This window comes from Dryobates pubescens, chromosome 22 (genome assembly GCF_014839835.1).
Source record: "Dryobates pubescens isolate bDryPub1 chromosome 22, bDryPub1.pri, whole genome shotgun sequence".
Taxonomy (NCBI): domain Eukaryota; kingdom Metazoa; phylum Chordata; class Aves; order Piciformes; family Picidae; genus Dryobates; species Dryobates pubescens.
The window spans coordinates 15,883,306-15,903,334 of NC_071633.1; the positions used below are offsets into that span (position 1 = coordinate 15,883,306).

Sequence of the window (20,029 nt, forward strand, 5' to 3'; positions counted from 1 at the left end):
CAGCATTTCGTCCAGGCTTTGCAGTCAGTGCTAACCATTGTGCTGTTGCACTGCTGTAAATGCAGCTGCTGGGCCTTTTTAATACTGTTGAAATAAGAGGGAGTTTTGAGGTAGGGATTTTGTTCAAACTAGAAAGTTTTAGGTGAAGATTAATCAACACTCTGGATAGCAGCATGATGTTAACTGCAGGGTCATCTTTGCTAATGCAGAGCTGGCTGGTTGGTAAGAATCACAGACTGTTAGGGGCTGGAAGGGACCTTGAAAGCTCATTCAGTCCAACCCCCCCTGCCAGAGCAGGGTCACCTATACCAGATCACTCTGGAATGCATCCAGGTGGGTTTTGAATATCTCCAGAGAGAGAGACTCCACAGCCCCCCTGGGCAGCCTGTTCCAGTGTTCTGTCACCCTCACAGGGAAAAATTCTTTCCTCATCCAAAGTTGTTGCTCTGACTCTCCTGTGCTGTGCATGAGCTGTTATTTCACCACAAAATAAAAACGTTTTCTAAAAGAGCTGCTTATAGCAACTGAAAACAACAGTGCATGCACAACATGGATATTCACATCTGTGACAAGGAGCTCTTCATTTCTTGTATTAAACCCAGCTGTTCCCTAGTGTTTGTGCTGCTTCAGGAACTTTGGTTTCATTTCATTTTAGGCTGGATGTTAGGAAGAAGTTCTTCATAGAAAGAGTTATTGGCCATTGGAATGTGCTGCCCAGGGAGGTGGTGGAGTCACCATCACTGCAGGTGTTCAGGAAGAGCTTGGTGCCATGGTTTAGTTGATTAGATGGTGTTGGATGATCTCAAAGGTCTCTTCCAACCTGGTCTGGTCTGGTCTGGTCTACTCTATTCTATTCTATTCTATTCTGAGAGATTGAGGGAGCTGGGGTTGCTTATTCTGGAGAGGAGGAGACTCAGGGGTGACCTTATTGCTCTCTACAACTACCTGAAGGGGGGTTGTAGTGAGGCGGAGGTTGGTCTCTTCTCCCAGGCAACCAGTACCAGAACAAGAGGACACAGTCTCAGGCTGCATCAGGGGAGGTTTAGGCTGGAGGTTAGGAGGAAGTTTTACACAGAGAGAGTGATTGCCCACTGGAATGGGCTGCCTGAGGAGGTGGTGGGGTCGCCGTCGCTGGGGGTGTTCAGGGCGAGGCTTGACAGGATGCTTGGTTGTATGGTTTAGTTGATTGGGTAGTGTTGGATGATAGGTTGGACACCATGATCTTGAAGGTCTCTTCCAACCTGGCTTATTCTATGCTATGCTATGCTATGCTATGCTATGCTATGCTATGCTATGCTATGCTATGCTATGCTATGCTATGCTATGCTATGCTATGCTATTCTATTCCTGCAGGGGTACAGATCTGCAACAATTACATGTGGAAAACATACTGGAAAAATGACCTGTGAGCAAGGACATGTCTCCCATTAGAATATTCTGGTGTTTATTCCAATTTTCAAAGGACACCAATTCCTTACCCTCCCACTGTACAAAGCCTCATCCCTGGTTAATGGCATTCTCAGAGAGTGAGCCAGATTCTGCTATCCTGCATTATCCCAGCGTCTTGAAAGATTTGCTGTGATGACAAATGGCTTCTCTTAGTTTTCCACTAGGCTGAGGAAGGCTGTGGTGGTGTAAGGGGAGATTATCCCTTCATCTGCTGTGGTGTGTTGTGGCTTTATAACATGCATAGCAGTATTGGCTGGCACGGGGCATCGGCAGTGCCCTTGGTCATGGAGCTCTTCTAAAGAGACAGAATCAAAGTCTCTGTCTGTAAATGTTCCAGGTTTAAGTCTCATGATTGTTTAAGTCCATTTGTAGCTGACCCAGAGAGACTCTGAGGAGCAGGCAGGTGTGGCTGCTAGACCAGTGAAAGTGTGTCTGTGTTAATGCCAGTTGCCCATGAGCAGAGGGCTCAGGCTGGCACGGTTTGTGACCATTGTTGGAAGCCTTTCTGAATTCCTCTTCAAGTAAATGTCCTTAAGCCAAGTGAGCATGAGGGCCAACATGTAATTCTTTATATAAGTGCTGAGATGTAATTTTCTATACAAGTGACTGTAGCCTATTTTGATTAGTTAAGCAAAAGGCATTGATTAGATCCTGATGCTTTGCAGACACCTGAGCAGGGTTTCCTAGAATCTCAGGGACATCAGTGATTTTTCTGCTTCTCATGCTGGCTAATGAGGACTAGTGCTCCTCTCTGTATCTGATATCTCAGGCTGGAGGGAGTTAAATTACCAAGAAGCAGTTGGCTCATAGTTGTATCACAAGGACAGGACATTCTCCTTGCTAATTGGGAGAATGGCAGAGAGTTCTTCTGTCCAGTTTCAGAGGACACATGTCTCAAATCATGAAAGCATAATCTCCTACTAATTCCAAAGGATTCTTGCTCAGAGACATTTAAGCACTTAGAAATGTTTCCTCATAAAGAAAGGCCTATAGCATATCTCCCAAATGTCTACCACTGCCCTTTGAAATGTGACAAAGCCCCCCCAGGCAAAATTCTCTGCTCAGATGTCATGTCTGTGCAGCAGTCCCCACTGTAAGCCTGGGGTTTTTGCAGTGAAGTCCCAAACTGTGCATCAGAGACTGCATTGCAGGCAGAGGAGGTGGACTTAGCTTTCTACTAAACCAGAAATTGCAGCTGTTGAACAATCGGCAAGAATCCCAAAGCTGGCATATTCCTTGAGTGGATCCAAGGCCAAGTTGAGTTGTAAACTGGGCAGTCACATCAAGGACTCCAGTGGTCTTTACACACCATCACAGAGTTTTCATTTCTCTGTTTATTTCCAAGTATCATCTGTAGGTATGTTTTTAGTGAAATATTATGAGAAGGGTATGTGAGAACAGCTAATAGGGCCTACAGTGACCCTGGCTTGGTTGTAAATTGCACTTTCTGCCCCTAATTTCTAATCCTGCATCACCCATTTTTGCCTCTGCCACAGTCTGCAAAGCAGAGTTGATGGCCTGATTGCTGTGATCTGGTCATGAATTTGTGTGGTTTTATCTGAGTTGTGTGAAAAGGACTGGTGGGGCTGTCATTAAATAGCTTAGTGCTCACACTAACATAGTTTGTTGCTGTGGAAGCCAAAGAGGTTTCTGTGTCACAGAAAGAAAGTGGGTTTCTCAAAAGTGAAGGCACCATAGAACAATTTCATCAACTCATGACATAAAGGAGAGTCCGAGAGCCCTGTGGGTTTGTTTCACATCGTAGCAGTGAATTTATAAATGGGAACTATGCTTGATACAGTTTTTCCTTTGTAGAGCTCATTTTTGTGTCATACTAATTAAATCAAGATGGCCAAGGGCTGAGCTCTCTTATAAAGCTGTCATGCAAAGTAGGAGAGACAGTGCCTGACCCCAAAAGATCACACTGTGAACGCATCAGCCACATGAAAGGTTGGTAGGAAAAAGGTACTGAGAGAGAAAGGAACTTCCACAAGGTCACATAGAAATAACAGATTCTCCCACTGTGACACTCTCCCTGTTTTGGACAGCTTGCTGACACACCTCTCCAAGCTGGGGTCCTCCTCCCGAGCTGGGCTCCAGACAGCTGTCCCCTGTAAGTGAGCAGCAATACCGTGACCGTGTCTTACAAAAGTAAAGCATTGTTTTTCAGCCCAGCAGCACAATCAGGAGATGGGGCTGTAGCCTCTGAAAATGAATTTAAACAGCACTGACACTGTCAAACATGATTTGAAGTGATGGTATTATTGTGTGCCTTGCTTCTCAAGGCCAAGATGATGATGATTTCCTGTATTATCTATAACATGATTAGGTAATTTCTTCCCCACTTATGTTTCTGGACATTTCAGCTAGGGTAGCAGTCATTGCCAATGCCAAGCCTGGTTCTGAATGACCTCTACCAGCTCCCCTGTAATTTTTTCTTCCAGTAATTGAAAGGTTTTTGGATCTGAAAAGAGATGAGCAATTTTCAAAGTTAGGAACAAGAAGAGGGGTTTGGGGTTTGTTTCCTTTTGGTTTTACCAGGACTAATGTCTGCATGGGAGAAAAATGAAGAAAATTTGGTGGGGAATTTTCCAACCAGCTATGAGTGTAAAAGAAAGTTTGGTCTGCATTGAAAATAGGCATTTTCTGCACCTGCCTGGAGCCTTGCTGCTGGAATCTGCAATCAGCAATTTAATGGATTCCTGGAAGATATAAACAATGCTTCATTAGAGCACAACTTGAACATCTTCATGCTAACACTCTCTGCTCACTCTCTTTTTTTAGATCGAATACAAGCTCTGCAATGGGTCTGACAAAGAATGTGTATCTCCCACAGCCAAATTCACAAAGAAGGAAACACTGAAGGTATGTGCAAAGCAGCCAAGCCAGCATCAGCTGACTTTCTTTTACAAAACAAGTGGTACCTTCTAAACAAACCACTGGGAACTACTCTGAGTCATTTCCCAAGACCTGGAAAAGCCTTCAACTCTTCTAGGAGTCATTACAGGGCAAGGGCATTTACAGGCCTTATATACAGGATTAGATTATATACTGCAAACAGAACAAATCAGTGTCATTATTTCACTCTGTTCGTGTGTACCAGAATCATTAGGCACCTCAAGAGGACTGCAGTCCTTCACTGGTCCTGTTAGGAGGTGTGTGTGTGGGCAGTCTGAGCAAATGACTGCTTGAACACTTTCTTGCCTACCAAACCAAAAGTATGAATAATTTGGTTTGGGTGCAGTTAGATTTTATCTTTTTAATTTGAGGGGTAAGGAGGAGTGGATATTCAGTCTCTTTCCTTCCCCAAAGAAAAGCCAAATTAGATTGTGCTTAGTGGAACTTCAGGAGCAAAGCAAATGCCTGCTGTCTTGCTATGGTTTTGTTCTTCCTTGTGCTCGTTTCTGGTGAACCTGGGCTGGGTCAAGCTCTGGCTCTGCTATTCATAGCTGTTCTTAATGTATTGTGTTCTCTCCTCCCCAAAAGAGGCCATGCTTACAGCTGCTATGTTTTCTTTGTTCTCAACCAGGTACAAAAGAAAAATTACAGACAGGAGAAGAAAAGAGCCACCAAGCAACTCTTCAGTGCTCTGAAGGATCCTAGTGTAGTGATCACTGCAGACTGGCTGAAGGTATTTAATACAGGCCATTGCTTCTGAGGCTGTAGGAAGAAATCAGTGAGAAGCAGCTGATGTGTCTGAGACTTATGCATTAGCACTTTGTAGTGAGGGGAGGCTGAATAGTTCTGAGTTGAAGCTGCTGTAAAGCTATGCTTAAACAACTGCTGTAAACGTGGAGGCATGGGGAATATTTACTTTCCATCTTAACCTAACTCCATCCATCTCACCATGAGCCAGCAGTGCCCTCATGCAGCCCAGAAGGCAAATTGTTTCCTGGGCTGCACCAAGAGGAGTGTGGCCAGCAGGGCAAGAGAGGGGAGGTTGGAGGAGATGATCTCTTAAGGACCCTTACATGTGAAGCCATTCTATGATTATTATTTTTTAATGCAAAATACCTGTTTCATGTTTGCTGTGGGTGGAAGTTCCTGGTTCAGTAACAAATAATGCCAGGCCACACAAACAGAACACTGACAACAGACTAGAAGTTTGGCCTCTGTACATTGAAGGCAAGAAGACCTCAGGCAAAATCTAACCTTGATGAGAAACTTTCCCGTTCCTAAAGCTGTTACCTTTAATACATGCTATCAGATTTCATGTCTTCTACATAAGAGAGAGTGTGCAGTGAGCTTGACAGAGAAGTAAACCAGTGCAGAAGGTACTTTTAAAAATGGGATATTTGACAAACCCCATTAATATCTGTGCTGTGCAGAACACTATTAAAATGACTTAAAGTCGAGCTAGAGTAGCTGTAACATTTCCCTGTGAGATATTCTAATTAGCATGTCCTCCAGGATTATTAACAGATCACTCTCACGTGGGCCAGCAGTGCTGGCTGCCTAAAAACATTGAGCAAGCTGCTACCATTAAGCCAGTAATAAATATAGGAAGACTCAATTCTGCTAGCCAGATTTACAAGGCCTGGGATTTGGCTCTGAGATCCCTAAGACCGTTCAGATAATGCAATGCATTTTTCTAAGGGCTGTATCAGAGTGTGGCCTTGGAAGTGGAAACACTGGAAATGCTGTATAAATACTGCATAAATGCTGGGTTTCTTTTAAAGAGGAAAATAACTGCAACTTTTTGTTCTCTCCCTGCTCCCCTCTAGATTCGTGGGACTCTGAAGAGCTGGACCAAGCTGTGGTGTGTTCTGAAACCAGGAGTGCTGCTGATTTATAAGACGCCAAAGACTGGACAGTGGGTTGGGACAATCTTGCTCCATTCCTGTGAGCTGATTGAGAGACCCTCCAAAAAGGATGGCTTCTGCTTTAAACTTTTTCATCCTTTGGATCAGTCAATCTGGGCTGTAAAGGTAACAATCCTGCTGAGATGAGCAACCTCTCCTGTGTCACCAAATTGTCTGAGCACCAGCATTACCTGGTGGTGTTGTTCTCTAGATTGGCAGTGATTCAGTTGCTGTTAGTGATGGTGAATTAACTGCATAAAAAGATTAAAGACACTGAGCTTGGTCATGCTGTGATGGCAAGGGAATGTGGTACATTGTGACTAGTATACAAAGGTGTCATTCTGGGTGTATAGATGCAAGCAGAGACTGAGGAAAGGGAAAATTTGTTACTGCAGGAGAAAAGATCAGCACCTAGTAGCTTGTATCAAGCCATGGCCTTAATCTTTAAGAGATGAGGCATAGACCAAATGAACTGACTTCCCCCAAAACAAGGACACACCAAATGCTTTGCACAGCACTGGAAGAGGGCTGACAAAGTGATAAAAACCCCCAGATTATGAAGTTGACTCTTTTTTTCCCCTAAGGCCTCTGAGGTTTGGGTTTGTTTGCAACAGGTTTGGAGTTCTTTGCTCTGCTCAAGCCTTGACTGTTCCATAGAAGTGTGACTTAGGAGAGGTCACCTTAGTTTTCCCTCCTTTGAAATGGAAATAGCAAGGTTTTCTCCCCTTCACTTGGAGTTATTTAGTCTGTTGTTACTCACAGGCTGAGACAGTCTCTTCATGTACACACAGTAGCTCCTGCAGTGACCTCTGGATCTCTCTGTAACACAAATGATGAATAGTTTCTCACACTTCTTAAAATAACTCCCTGCAACTTTTAAAGAGCTGCATTTCTTTTTACTTCTTTCCCTTAAGAGCAAGCAAAAATAAAGAACAAAACAAGCCAACACAACCTAAATGCCCACAAGGACAGAGAAAGAGCCCAGTGCCTCCAGAGAGGCACTGAGAGCAACAGCTGTTGGATTCCCTGAGGACAAAACTTAAATGTTCTTGAGCTCTTGTTTCTCTGTTAATAACAGTGACTCAGCAGAGTTACTGCAGGCACAAATTCTGTAGGAGCCATCACCAGTGCAAGCAAGGCATTACACACTAGTGCCTTGCTGAGAGATGGCCAGCAGTGTGAATCTGCTTGGAAAGACTCCTGTGAGAGGGATGGAGGCATCAGACAAGGTAACCAAAGGAAGGGGAAGCCCTGTGAGAGCAGATCAGGCAGGCTCACTCCTGCTCATCCCTGATGTTAATTGAAGAGTTTTAAACACAGCTATAAAATCACTGTAAAAAGTCTGTCAATTTTTAATGAGGTAGGAGGAGAGAATTAAAATTAACCTCCACAGCCAAGGGTAAGAGCTGCTGGTTTATGGCAGTAGCTCAGTTTTGATCTGTACCTAGCTGCACTGCTTTTTCTTGAAGTCCCAAAGATTTCTTCGCTACCTTGCTTCATACTCAGTTTTGAGTGATTTTTAATCCAAATCATGAACCCAAGAAGGTTGTTGATCAATTGCTGCCCATCAACAACAACAAAAAATCTTCCTTGTGACTTGGTAGGTCAACTCCATTCTTCTGGAAAGCACAATTAGGAGAAGTAGTGAAAAGGTAGAATCAAAAGTGGAGTCAGGTACTGAAAAGCAGGGTCGGTGATTGATCAGCACTGCTGTGCTGTGCTAGAATCATCCAAAAAGAAAGGGGAGTTATTATCAGTATGTGCATGTATTTGTGCCTGGGTATGTACATCTAAGTCTTGTGTCCCTTAGAAAATAGAGGACAGAAATAAGAATCAGTATATTAAACATGAAGAGAATACCTCTCTGAAAAGCTTTGTGCACTAGAGGAAATCCCAAGGGATTAGAATTTTAAAGTCAGAGTAATACTCTAAGTCACTTGAGACAGGTACTTAGCAAGCTACATTTAAGCTGCATGGTAGGCTATTTCCTGAAAGGTGAGTTCAGCCTGAGTTGTTAGGTGTGATGGATGCTTTCAGCCACAAGGTGAACACCAAACTGCACAAGAAGAAGAAATCTACCAGTGAAATGCTTGATGTCAAAGAAGCTGTCTGCACCCTGACAGCAGTTCCAGGCTGAAAGAGCTAAAAATACTGCTTTGGTTTATGTCATGTCATGGCCTTCTTCTAGAGCAACTGGAGCAGAATTGACTGATCTAAATTGGTTCTATGTAACTGTACAAAGAAAACCTGTTTCTCATGAATTATAGATTAGTCTGAGCTTAAGCCTAAGTTCCTGACCCTCACCACAGAAGATCTGGCTGAGCAAGTTTCACTTTTGGCCCCTCTTTGGGTGACATGTAATGAGTGTTTCAGAGCCAGAGTGTCAGGCTGCAGACTCAACATGCACTGCATGGAACAGTCCATGCAGGTGTTCACAAACGGGGCTAATAGCAAATATTTGACTGCTTTTGTCCCAAGCCACAGGAACAAGTTTCTTCTGTTCCTGAGGACTGAATAAGCAGAGGAGGTTTTGGGCAGAGCATAGGTTGCACTGAGCTCCATTTATGTCAGCTCATGACTGCTTTGGATCTGCAGCAGCAATATCATGATTATTAATGAATCTCTCTAAATTACTCCATCTGCTCCTTCCTTCTTTCCCATCACAAACATACACCCTCTGCCTGGGAAGAGTAGAAAGATGTTGAACAGTCTGTTGCATCTTCTTTGCCTTAAATCTTTCTGTCTGTGTGTGTTCCAGGGCCCAAAGGGAGAAAATGTTGGTTCCATCACTCAGCCTCTTCCCAGCAGCTACTTGATTTTCAGAGCAGCCTCCGAATCAGATGGTAAGTTCTGGTCTTGGTTTGCTTTGTATGGATTGCATACTCCCTGCTAGTTAGGAAAGTAGGTTGATGCAAACAGAATTGGTGTGTCAAGGAGAAAATGGTGGTTTGCACAACTTGAGATAATCAGAATAGGTCAAGCAGATTTCATGTTCCTCACTGAACAGCCACTTTGCTGGACATGGAAGAGGGACTTAGGCTTGGAGCTGGGGAAAACCCACAGTATATCCTAAAGGAAGAAAGGAGTTGATCCCAAAATTGTAATGAGAGTGGAGCTTAACTGTTTCCTCAGTTCAGCAGAGACTTCAGTGGGCTATCTACTGATGTCTGTCACTAGGGAGAGGAAAAGGAAGAACTACTGATAGATGTCTCTCAGCTGCCAGAGTTTTCCTTTAAAGTTGCTGTGCCACAATTTACAGTGCAGCAGGCCCAGACACTGGTGACTCCACATGTGAAAAACCTTTCTGGGAACTGACAAAATTATGGAAGGTAGATTTGGGTCAATATATATCAGGCAGGCCAGCTTGTGATGTGAAAAGCTCTAGAAATGACTTTAGCAGACCTAAAATACCAGTGATTTATAAGCAGATAAGAAGATTAAAATGTTTTTATTCCATTTGACCTTCAGGCCACTGAATTACTGGGGGTTTTGCCATAGCAAATGAACCCAGGCTGTTCATTTCATGGGTATTTTTTACCTACCCCTCCAAGGGTGCTCTGTAGGCCATGTGTTCCTTTGGGCCTCATCTACAGTAACTTTAAGGATACAAGGGTTTTTTATGGAGCACAGTGTGCTTGGGAACCAGCATCCTTCTGGTCCAGTGACAGAAGTTTTGCATATTCCCAAAGGCTGGAAATGGGCCAATGCCAAACAGATCTTTGACATGGAACTTTGAGTAGGAGGAAGCCTTTTGTCACAGGGTTGTTCTTCCTACTACTGTGCAAGGAAGGCTGTTCACAGGGATACCACCCTGACACTGAAAGCTACTTTGCAGGTGCCAGTGTAGTGAAAGGATATGAAAATAACTGGAACTTGTACAGAGCCATAGAAGCACATCTGTTTCTTTTGGCCATTATGTTTTTGTAGCTTATGGAACACTACAGCTTATTTGTGTATAAAACCACAGGATTACAGCCCAGCTCCAGGTATCACCTGTCTAGAAAGGGATAGGTCTTTGCCAACCTGGTCTGGTCTATCCTATCCCATCCTATCCTATCCCATCCTATCCCATCCTATCCCATCCTATCCCATCCTATCCCATCCTATCCCGTCCTATCCCATCCTATCCCGTCCTATCCTATCCTATCCTATCCTATCCTATCCTATCCTATCCTATCCTATCCTATCCTATCCTATCCTACAGTGGTAAAAGCAGTGCTGTTGAGGCAGAGCTGTTAAATATGACAGGCATTTGAAACCCTGATTATACAGACAGCCTCCAGTACAGATGTATGAAACTGTTCCACAGAGTTCTTAGGCAACCAACCAGCTTCAGCAAGCCTCTGTCAATCCAGATTTTCTAAATTCTTGTTTCCTCAGAGGTCTGTGTAAGTTGTCTTGCCATTAACTTAATTAGGAAATGCTCAGAGGGCCCAATGTGGTCACTGCATGTATTCAAGACAAATCGCTGTGTCATAAGGTGATTGGTTTCCCTGGCATTGCAGCTGTCTTCTAAATGAAAACTTTAATTGTGGTGGAAACCTAATGATTAAACCTTGAAGCCAGTCTGGCAGAGAGACCAGTGGCTGAGCTGCTGCTCTTTTTTTGTGTGTGAGTGATGGCTGCCATAGGCCAGTTGTGTGGAGCAGAATGGCTTTAGATTTGTTCTAACTAATCTAACCCATAAAATCTCCCAAGCTAGCAATAGCTCCCAAGAGATCATCAGAGGTAAGACTTTCCTAGCTGTAATCTCTCTCTCTGGGTCAAACACCATATGATAAAAGAACACAAAAGGGACACACACATTTCCAATGTTTCAATGCCTGTGGGGAGCTTTCTGCCCAGTGCATGATACGTGTCTCTGGTAGAGAAGAGCCCAAAATAGTGAGCTACTGGAATGCATTTTTAAAGCTAAGATATGGGCCAAGATTCTTGGGAAGCATGCAGAGGCCAGGCAGATCAAAGCAGAGTTACTGTAGGACTTAGTGTGATTTTCCTTCACTTTGCTGCTTCTGTAGGGTCTTAAGGTTAGGTGGAAGGCTCATGTGATCAAGGGAAGTGGAAGGAACTGATATACCTCTCTATCAAGATGAAATAATATATGCTGTGGAACAGCACTAGCAGTGCCCTAGAGCCACCTGCACAGGTTTGGAGCACCTTCATTGTGCCTGGTATATCCTGACAGTCTAAGGAGGTGACTGTGACAGCTGCTATGCTGAGGAGCTTTGGGAGCATTTAGCAGTGGACTTCACAAAATAATGTGATTTCGTATTGCACTATAAATGCTAGCATGATAAATTGTTTGCTTTGGGTTTGCAGCTGAATGAGAGTGCTGGACTTCACAGCCGAGGTCAGTGAGCTGCTGGAAGTGGCTGTGCCTTGGGCAGGAAGGGAAGGATGGGAATCTATGAACAAGGGGGAAGAAAAGTTTATACATTCAGGCCAGTCTCCCCCCCCTGCTCAAACACTAGAGCTGTCCTGGCATGGTGGCTATACTCTAGTCCTTTTGCTTGTTAGGTAGCCTTTGTGGGGGCAGTTTGGGGGCATCTGCTCCACTGAGCAGTGTAGCCGTGCTAAGAAATGGCCAAACACACAGATGTCACTCAGAGATGAGTGACTTGGAAACAGTAGTGACATCAGTGGGTGTTTTACACAAACAGATGCAGACAAGGACAGAAGAAATAGAAACTGTTCCATTTAAAGACATCTGTATATAAGCTGCAGCAAATTAAGGCTTGTACTTTGCAATTGGTACAACTTGATTTTAAGCCCAGAAGACACTACTGAAATTGTTACATAGCTTTTACCTGTGGCAAAAAGGCATCCTAGGAGGGTGTACCTAAGTGTTTCATTTCTTTGTAGTCCTGGACAAATGTAGAAGATGCAGTTATGGTAAAGGGAGGCAGGAGATTAAGGTAAATTGAGCTAAACTAGCTGCCACAAAGCTAGTTGCCACAGATGGAGCCAGTGGAATCCATCCCCTCGTGTAATGCTAGGGTGTATTTGCAGTATGTTCACATCTCCTCCCTAGATGCAATGTTGTGTGAACCTACAGCATCTCTGAGGAGGTGTCCTGACCACATTCTTCTTGACACAGTCTCCCATGTTTGCAGGGAAAATGAACCACAGAGCATTTGGCATATTTAACAGTGATTCGTGGAGGCCTCTGACTTGCTGGGGAATATTGAGTCCCAGCATATGTTAGATGTACAGCTCTGCTATCCAGGCAACTAGATCATGATCAGCAGCTACATGGCCTACTTTTTCTCTCAGCATTTCAGAATGCCTTTTTTCCCTCTCTGCCATACCATCTGTGACAGACTGTTGGTAGGATTTAAGGTCCTGACTTTTGGACAGCCTGCAGAAGCACTGCCAAGCTACAGTAGATTTCACATTCACAGACCACAGCAGCACTCAGCTATGTGATGTGTTTTGAAGACATCTGGAAGGTCATGTCAGCCTACAGGGCTCAACCTGTGCACAGGGTCTTTCTTACCAATTTCAGAAGAGAAAACTGCTGTTTCCAAGCCAGTGACTGTGTATGCATTTCAGATTTGTGCCCTGGTGAATAGCTTAGAGTTTGTAATTTAAACCTGTCTTGACCTTCTTGCCTGGACCCTTCTGAGGCTGCCCTGAGATCTGCAAACCAGTGCCTCAGACCTCCTAAGCATTTTGAGTCCTGTGCTAAAATCTCAGTGCAGATCTCCACCCCACCACAGGCGCTGCCACCAGCAGTCACTGGGGCAGTTCTAAGTGGCAGGTTACCAAGGGTTAAAAGCTGAGCAGTGGAGTTGTGAACCACACTTCCAGTTTGCTCCTTATGTCTGTCCTCTCCTTCAGGCATGCTTTGGGTCTCCATTGCCTGATGTGGATGGAGCTGCGTGGAACTCCTGATAGTCTGCCTTACGCTGCTGTTGTTTCTTTGCTGGGTGTCTGGCTTCTCCCCTAAAACTGATGCTGTCATTTGGGGAGGAAATTAGGTATTGAATTAAGGGTCACACACAGAAGCAACAGACCAGGAGTAAGATACAATTTGAAACCAAGTTCACAATGAAATTTGTCACTGGATCCTGGCAGTACTGGCAAAAAAAATCGAAGTTATCATCTTAGCTTTTATGTCTGCCCTTCATATTCCTTACACCATTCATAACAGTCTAAAATCCAGCCATTTGCAACCAGACCTGCATAAACTGCACCTGCAGCTAATTGAGACATCACATCCTTGCATCCTGAAAGCCAAAATGTATGAAATCATGCACACCAGGCACCCAAGTAGTGCAGCAAAATAAGCAGTCAGCTGAACACAGTGACCTTAATGTTCACTGACCGAACCAAATCAGCCTCTTGCTCATCATTCCTGATTTGTGTGCACTTGAGCAAGGGTTCTTTGCTTCCAGGTGCCAGTCCGCTTCAGGTTGATATTTTAAAGCATCTGTCTTGTAGGTTTGAGGCATGAGGCCAAAAGCTGCCTGACTTTAATAATTAAAGAAGAATAACACTCCCTTAGTGCTGCCTCTCTGGAGGAATGCATGGTTACTAGATGTGAGGCTTTTGAAGTCTTAATTGGCAAGAGATTCATCCTGGCTGTACTGTAGCTACAGGAATGCAGTGGGGGGAAAAAAGCAGAGTCCCAGACTGAGATTCTGGTGTGATTCCATCTCAAGCAGACTTCTGTTATTGGTGAGTGCTGAGAGAACATTGGCTGGCTCTTCTGATCAGCTGTTGTAAAATGTGGCAGATAGACGTGGCACATCAAATTACTCTAGGTGAGTGATGGTGACTGTAAAGCATTTCAGAGCTGAATGGCTTCGTGTTTTCAATGCTGCCTGGTTGTTTTTTCTCTGTGATGTTATTGTCATTTTAGGTGTGTGTTTTAAGACTAGGACAAACTCAAGTTATTCCTGGAGCTGAGCTTAGGCTAGCAGCATAAGCTGCTTCTCCCTCCCAAGAGAGAGAATTGGGTTTTGTCACTTGGTTTCAGTACTTCCTTTTGCCAGTGAGAGAAAGACTTGGTGTGAGTGTGTGCAGCCTCCAAGTTTCCACATGATGCCTGCAGTGTCCTGCAGACCTGAGAAGCATCCTGCAAGGAGCCACAGTGATTCCCATTTGTACAACTGTACTGCAGTAGCCACCTCAAAGGACCACGAGCTGCTTTTCCAGCTTGCTGAGCTAAAAGGCCTGGAGAAAGCATACAGAAGATTTTAAAACCTATGTGGGGTGCACATTTGCCTTGGTTTTGCAAAGTCAAGGCCACACATCCTTTATTAGATGATCCTTGAGGTCCCTTCCAACCCCAACAATTCTATGATTCTATGATTTTCCCTAACCTTTCAAGAGGGAAGGGACTCTGGAATGCAGAGCTGTTTTTAACTGACTTTTCTTTTTTCAAGTTGTCACTGAGAGCTGTCATCATTTACTGTGAACACATAGAGCAGAGAAAAAGGGTTGCAAGCTGCTCAGGGCACACCCCTCTGTTTTAGCTTTTGTTTGTTTTGTTTTTCCCAGTGAGCTCAGCTGGGTGTTCTCTGACATCCCATTTTCCTGGGGCATCTGTCACATGCCAAATTCTGTGATCATCATTTGCCGAAGTGATGTAGGGAATGGATATTGAAACCAATGATCAGTGCAGGGAGAGAGGCTGCTACAGCAGAGAGCAGGAATCCAAGCTGGTGCTAGCACGCTGGTAGGATATCCACTGTTGGAGCTTTAGGAACAGCCTTGTCAAAGAGTCTTAGTCTTACTCCCATTGCTCCTGGAGGGAGCTAAAGGTCTCTGGGCAAGCTATCCACCTAACCAAAAGACAGGTGATGTGAAGTGTTCTTTATGTCAGCTGTAAGCGTGAGTGATGTAGCTACACATCAGAGCTGGGGATCTGCTCTTGGTTCAGATGTCATTTCCCCCTATTATTATCCTCACTGAGGACTCTGTCAGCTTGGATGGAATATTTCTGTTGCTGAATTTTGTAAACCCTTCTGTGTGGCATGTGAGATACATCGGAGTGTTATACACAGATGGACTACTTTTCTTGCTCCCTCTTTCATCCTTCCCTCTCCACAGCCCAGACAAGAGCCAGAGCTTCCTCTGCAGGCTGCTCTTTGGCACTAAATACAATGAAGAAAGGATCAATATCAGAAATAACATTCGAAAGGGAATACTTAGTTCACAGCTGCCAAGCAGGCAGAGGTAATGCAGGTGGTTTTGAAACGACATCATCTCTGCAGAAATTGCCCAAAAGTAATCATTGCAGTAATACAGCACCTGAGAGATGAAAAGCTTAAAAGCCTGTGGGGACATTCTGCCCTAAGCTGACAATATACTCTAGGGCTTCCCTTCAGAATTTAAACATGTGTTTACTTTAAGCCACAATTGGTGGAAAATTCTAACTGCTAACTGATTGCAGTGTTTTACATTGCAGCTTTAAAAACTTCTGACCTTCTAGAAGCATATCATCAGAACTCCTTTGCAGCTCTTTTTTGCTTCCTTTACATGCACTATGTCAGGCTGTCTTGCCTCTCAGAAGGAACCCGTATTTAGCATCCTTCTCTGATCTAATGACCTTGCAAATAAAAGAATCCTGACTTGAGTCAGCCACTCAGAATTAGAAAATATGAGAATTAAGCTGTCATGGTTTAACCCCAGCCAGCAACTCAGCCCCACAGAGCCACTTGCTCCCCCTCAGTGGGGTCGGGGGGGAGAATGGGAAGGGTAAAAGTAGAGAAAACCTGTGGGCTGAGCTAAAGGCAGTCTAACAGGTAAAGCAAAAGCTGCACACACAAAGCAAAGCACAACAAGGAATTCATTCCCCACTTTCCACCAGCAGGCAGGTGTTCAGCCATCTCCTGGAAAGCCAGGCTCTATCACACATAATGGTGACTTAAGCAGACAAACACCAGCATTTCAAATGTCCCTCCTTTCCTTCTTCCCCCAGCTTTATATGCTGAGCATGATGCCATATGTCTGAAACATCCTTTTGGTCATTTGGGGTCAGCTGTCCTGGCTGTGTCCCCCTCCCAACTTCTTGTGCACCTTGGGCCTGCTTGTTGGTGGGGTGAGGAGCAGGAAAGGCCCTGGCTCTGTGTAAGAGCTGTTCAGCAAGAACTAAAGCATCCCTGAGTTGCCAACACACAAAACCAAAACACATCCTATACCAGTTATTGTGGAGGAAAAAAACCCACCCCAGTCAAAACCAGCAGATAAGGTAACCATGAAGCCTTCCAGCAGACTACTGTGACTATAGATGACAGCCTTTAATTACATGACCACACACCTTCTGCAGTTCCTGAGGGAGTGAGTAGACTTGTCAGGTAAGCAATTAAGCAATCCAAATGGTAGCATTTTTGTATTACTTTTACAATAAAGAGAACCATTACTCAATAGCAGGATCACTCAAATGTAAAAACATTTCATGTCAGCCTCTAGGAAGGAAACAGGTTTGTCTTGTGTGCAGCCCTGAAAGCGAGAGGGTGGCGCTTTACGGTGTTACACTGCAATTAGCACTCTGCTGCCTTGCAGAAGATGGAACCTTTTCATTTGCAGAGGAAATCCCATACCTCTGGTTTCGTGGCATGCATTTGTTTGGATTCACAGCACCACCTGATGGCTGAAGGCCCATTTCTTGGCTTGGGGATGCTGTGCATCCCTTGAATCCGGTTTCTGTCAGATGAGAAACCAAGGGCGTACACTGATGCCATTCCTGTGTTCTGCAGGCATAAGTGGTGCTGAGTGTGAATGCACAGCAAGTTCCCCTAAAGCTTTCTGTCCCTGCCTTGCAGTATTGAAAGGAATATTTTAAATGTTCTATTTTTTCATTTAGGCTCCTTCAATAGGGTTGCAAAAAGGATCCAAGTCACTTCCAGGGAGTTACCTAAAGAGGTAAACCCCCCAAATATATTATGTAGAGATTTCCTGTGGTGATGTGGTGGAGTCCAGAGATGTGATCAAGCCTGTGAGCTTGTGTTAGTACCAGTGAATGCCTGTGGCAGTGGGGGGTGGGGGTAGGAGGTGCCTTTGGGGTTGTGGTCAACATGGCCTGCTCTGCCTGCAGCCCCAGGGAGGGGTGGGCTGCAGGGGCACTGCGTGGGGGGATGGCTGAGGGAGGCTTTGGGGTCAGCCTCGCTGTCCTTGTTGGAAATCACAAACATAGCCAGTGTCTTCTCTTCCAACCTGGTTTATTCTATGTATTCTATGTATTCTATGTATATTCTATATTCTATGTCTTGCCATAGCCATCACAAGATAATATCTGTATGGGAGAGCTGCCTGGTGCTGGGGCACTGGCCTCTTACTGCTCCAAAGTACTCATGCTGCTGCAGATCAAACTGCTCACCAAAGCACTTGACTGTACAGGCCCATGGAACAGAAAAATACCTTGAGACATGCAACACTTGCAGATGTCAAATCCTGCAGTCCTCACTCTGCAGAACTGGAGAATGTAAAGAGAGAGGAAAGTCAGAGGAAGTAAAGCCAGGCAGGAGTGTTTTCCTTTGTACAGAACAGCCTAAAACAGGTTTTCACCTCGGTGGCGTTGGGAAAGAGGGGATCTGTGGGAGGAAGTGGATATGTGCTCAGCTCAGCCATTGACTCTAATGGGTTATCCATGCAAATCCTCCACGTGGCAGAAGGGAATAAATCTCTGCATGTGAAGCCTTAATGCAAGAAATGTATTTGTTAAATACCAAATAGTGTGAAATCAATTCAAGCAGCCTTCAACCCTCCTAATCTTTTATTAACCATTATGTGTGATTTTATTAGGAAATCCTAAGCAGATGCTGAAGGCATTTATGGGATGAAATGAGGAGATGTGGCTGGGCTCTGCAGTGTTCCTGGCTCAGTGTTCAAGTGCAGCTCTTCAAAGTTCTAGGGCTTTTTTCTCCCTTTTGCTGGTTGCAGCTTTGTATCAAGGCAAGCACTGAAAGCTACTCGAATTTATAGAACATTTCTTTCTATACCTATCATCTGATCTTCTTACAGAGACAAATTTTCACCCAGTTGAGGTTGATGGGATTCTGCCCAAGACAGCAGCAGGAGGCCAGTGAGATTTCTGCCTATGCTTGATTCTAAGTGTGTGATAGAGTTGAATGGAATGGAATCATTTCCCCAATGGGACACAGGAATGAATGTGGTCCAGGGAAAAACCTGTTTGTAGCACTTGCTATCACGAGAGAAAAATCCTCTTGTTTTCTTCACTGCCTCTCAAGCACACTTCTAATTATTGCAAAATAGATTCCAAGGAGTGTAATGAAGAGCTCTGTTTTACATGCTTGGAATTAGAGGATGATTCCCTTGATACTTCAGTTCTTGAATGTTCAGCCAATTTGCAGGTGTCCTGGCCTCATTAACAACTGCACTACAGAAGCAGGCTATTTTCAGGTGCTTCCAAGAGCACAGCAGCTCCAGCACTGTGCTGGTTAGGCTTTACCCTAACACACAGCTTTGTAGTCCTGTGTTGGTCATTGCAAAGGGAGCCAAGGGTCATTTTGGAACTGCAGTTTGTCTCCTCTCTGTGCTGTGCCTGTAGTTTTTGGTATTTGCAAAGCAGACCTTTCAGGTGGGTAAGAAAAAATAATGCTCCACCCAGGTTATCTAAGGGACTGAGCAGAGAGAAGGCATGGAGGAAAGGGGAAAACATACAGAGAAGGAGGGAAAACATACAGAGAAGGAGGAAAACCAAACAACCTGACAACCTGACTGCCTCTGGCATTAGTCACTGTGGCAAGTACAGATCCTTGTGGTTCTTCCCTGGAGTGACTGGTTTTGCATCACTACCCCCTGCATAGGACCCCTGGGCCAGCTTGTAGTTCTGAGAGTCCATGCTAAGCAAGGGCCTCTCCTGCCCTTGGCCTCTATCACCCTGCAGTTGGGTAGTGTGTGTGTGTGGGACAGCAAATGCTGGGTGTGGTTTTGGGGTGTGTTACTTGCAGACGTGGGCTGTGAGGTGCTTTGAATGCATCATACCTGTGGTAATTTCCTGTACCTTGCATAAAATCAAAAAGGAGCAAAAGGAGGTGTGAACAGGTTGTGGGAGATCAGAGGAAGTGGTGGTGTTAGGGAAGGGGGATTTGGGGTGAGCTCCCCCTCTGTATTACCCATGCAGGTGTATCACATGCAGCCACTGGAACACAATTTCTGGTAAGATAACCTAAGGATTATAGGTATGAAAAATCAATTATTGTACTCAGCAACCTCCTGAATTACAATGAGCTTTACTGCCAGCAGTGCATGTATTGCCTTATTAACTCTCCTGCATTAAATAACTCCTTTTGTCTTGCCAGGCCGATGCTGGCTGGATGCTTTGGAACTTGCCCTGCGTTGCTCCAGCCTCTTCCGGCTCAGTGCCTCCAAGCAGGGAAGGGAAGGAGAACTGAACGGCTCGAGCGACTCTGCGCACACGGGGCTCAACCACCTCTTGCACACAAGCACCATCTCAGACCAGGAGTTCTTCCAGTAAGATGGGGCAGTAACTTCTTAATGCACACACTTGGCTATCCTTTTAACTTTAGCATAACCAAGCCAGAGTCCACTAAGGAAACATGTTTGAAACCAGCTGGTGCAGGATCATAGAATCGTAGAATGCAGTGGAAGGGGCCTCCAGAGGTCATCTTGTCCAACCCCCTTGCAGTCAGCAGGGACATCCCCACCTAGATTACATTGCTTAGAGCCACATCAAGGCTGATCTTTAATGTGTCTAGGTATGAGACCTCCACCACCTCCCTGGGCAGCTTGTTCCAATGTCTCACCACCCTCCCAGTAAAGAATTTTTTCCTGATGTTCAATGTGAA

At 44.7% G+C, this 20,029-nt stretch overlaps 1 protein-coding gene across 4 annotated transcripts in view; it reads left to right on the plus strand.

The window, feature by feature from the left end:
• Positions 1–20,029, plus strand: part of OSBPL5 (oxysterol binding protein like 5) — a 164,034-nt gene that overhangs the window by 117,088 nt on the left and 26,917 nt on the right. For all 4 annotated transcript variants that reach the window (XM_054171906.1, XM_054171908.1, XM_054171910.1 and 1 more), the window contains exons 4-8: positions 4,234–4,314; positions 4,979–5,080; positions 6,174–6,377; positions 9,010–9,094; positions 19,523–19,694. In XM_054171906.1, the coding sequence (XP_054027881.1) occupies positions 4,234–4,314; positions 4,979–5,080; positions 6,174–6,377; positions 9,010–9,094; positions 19,523–19,694 (644 nt within the window). The remainder of the gene's footprint in view (positions 1–4,233; positions 4,315–4,978; positions 5,081–6,173; positions 6,378–9,009; positions 9,095–19,522; positions 19,695–20,029) is intronic.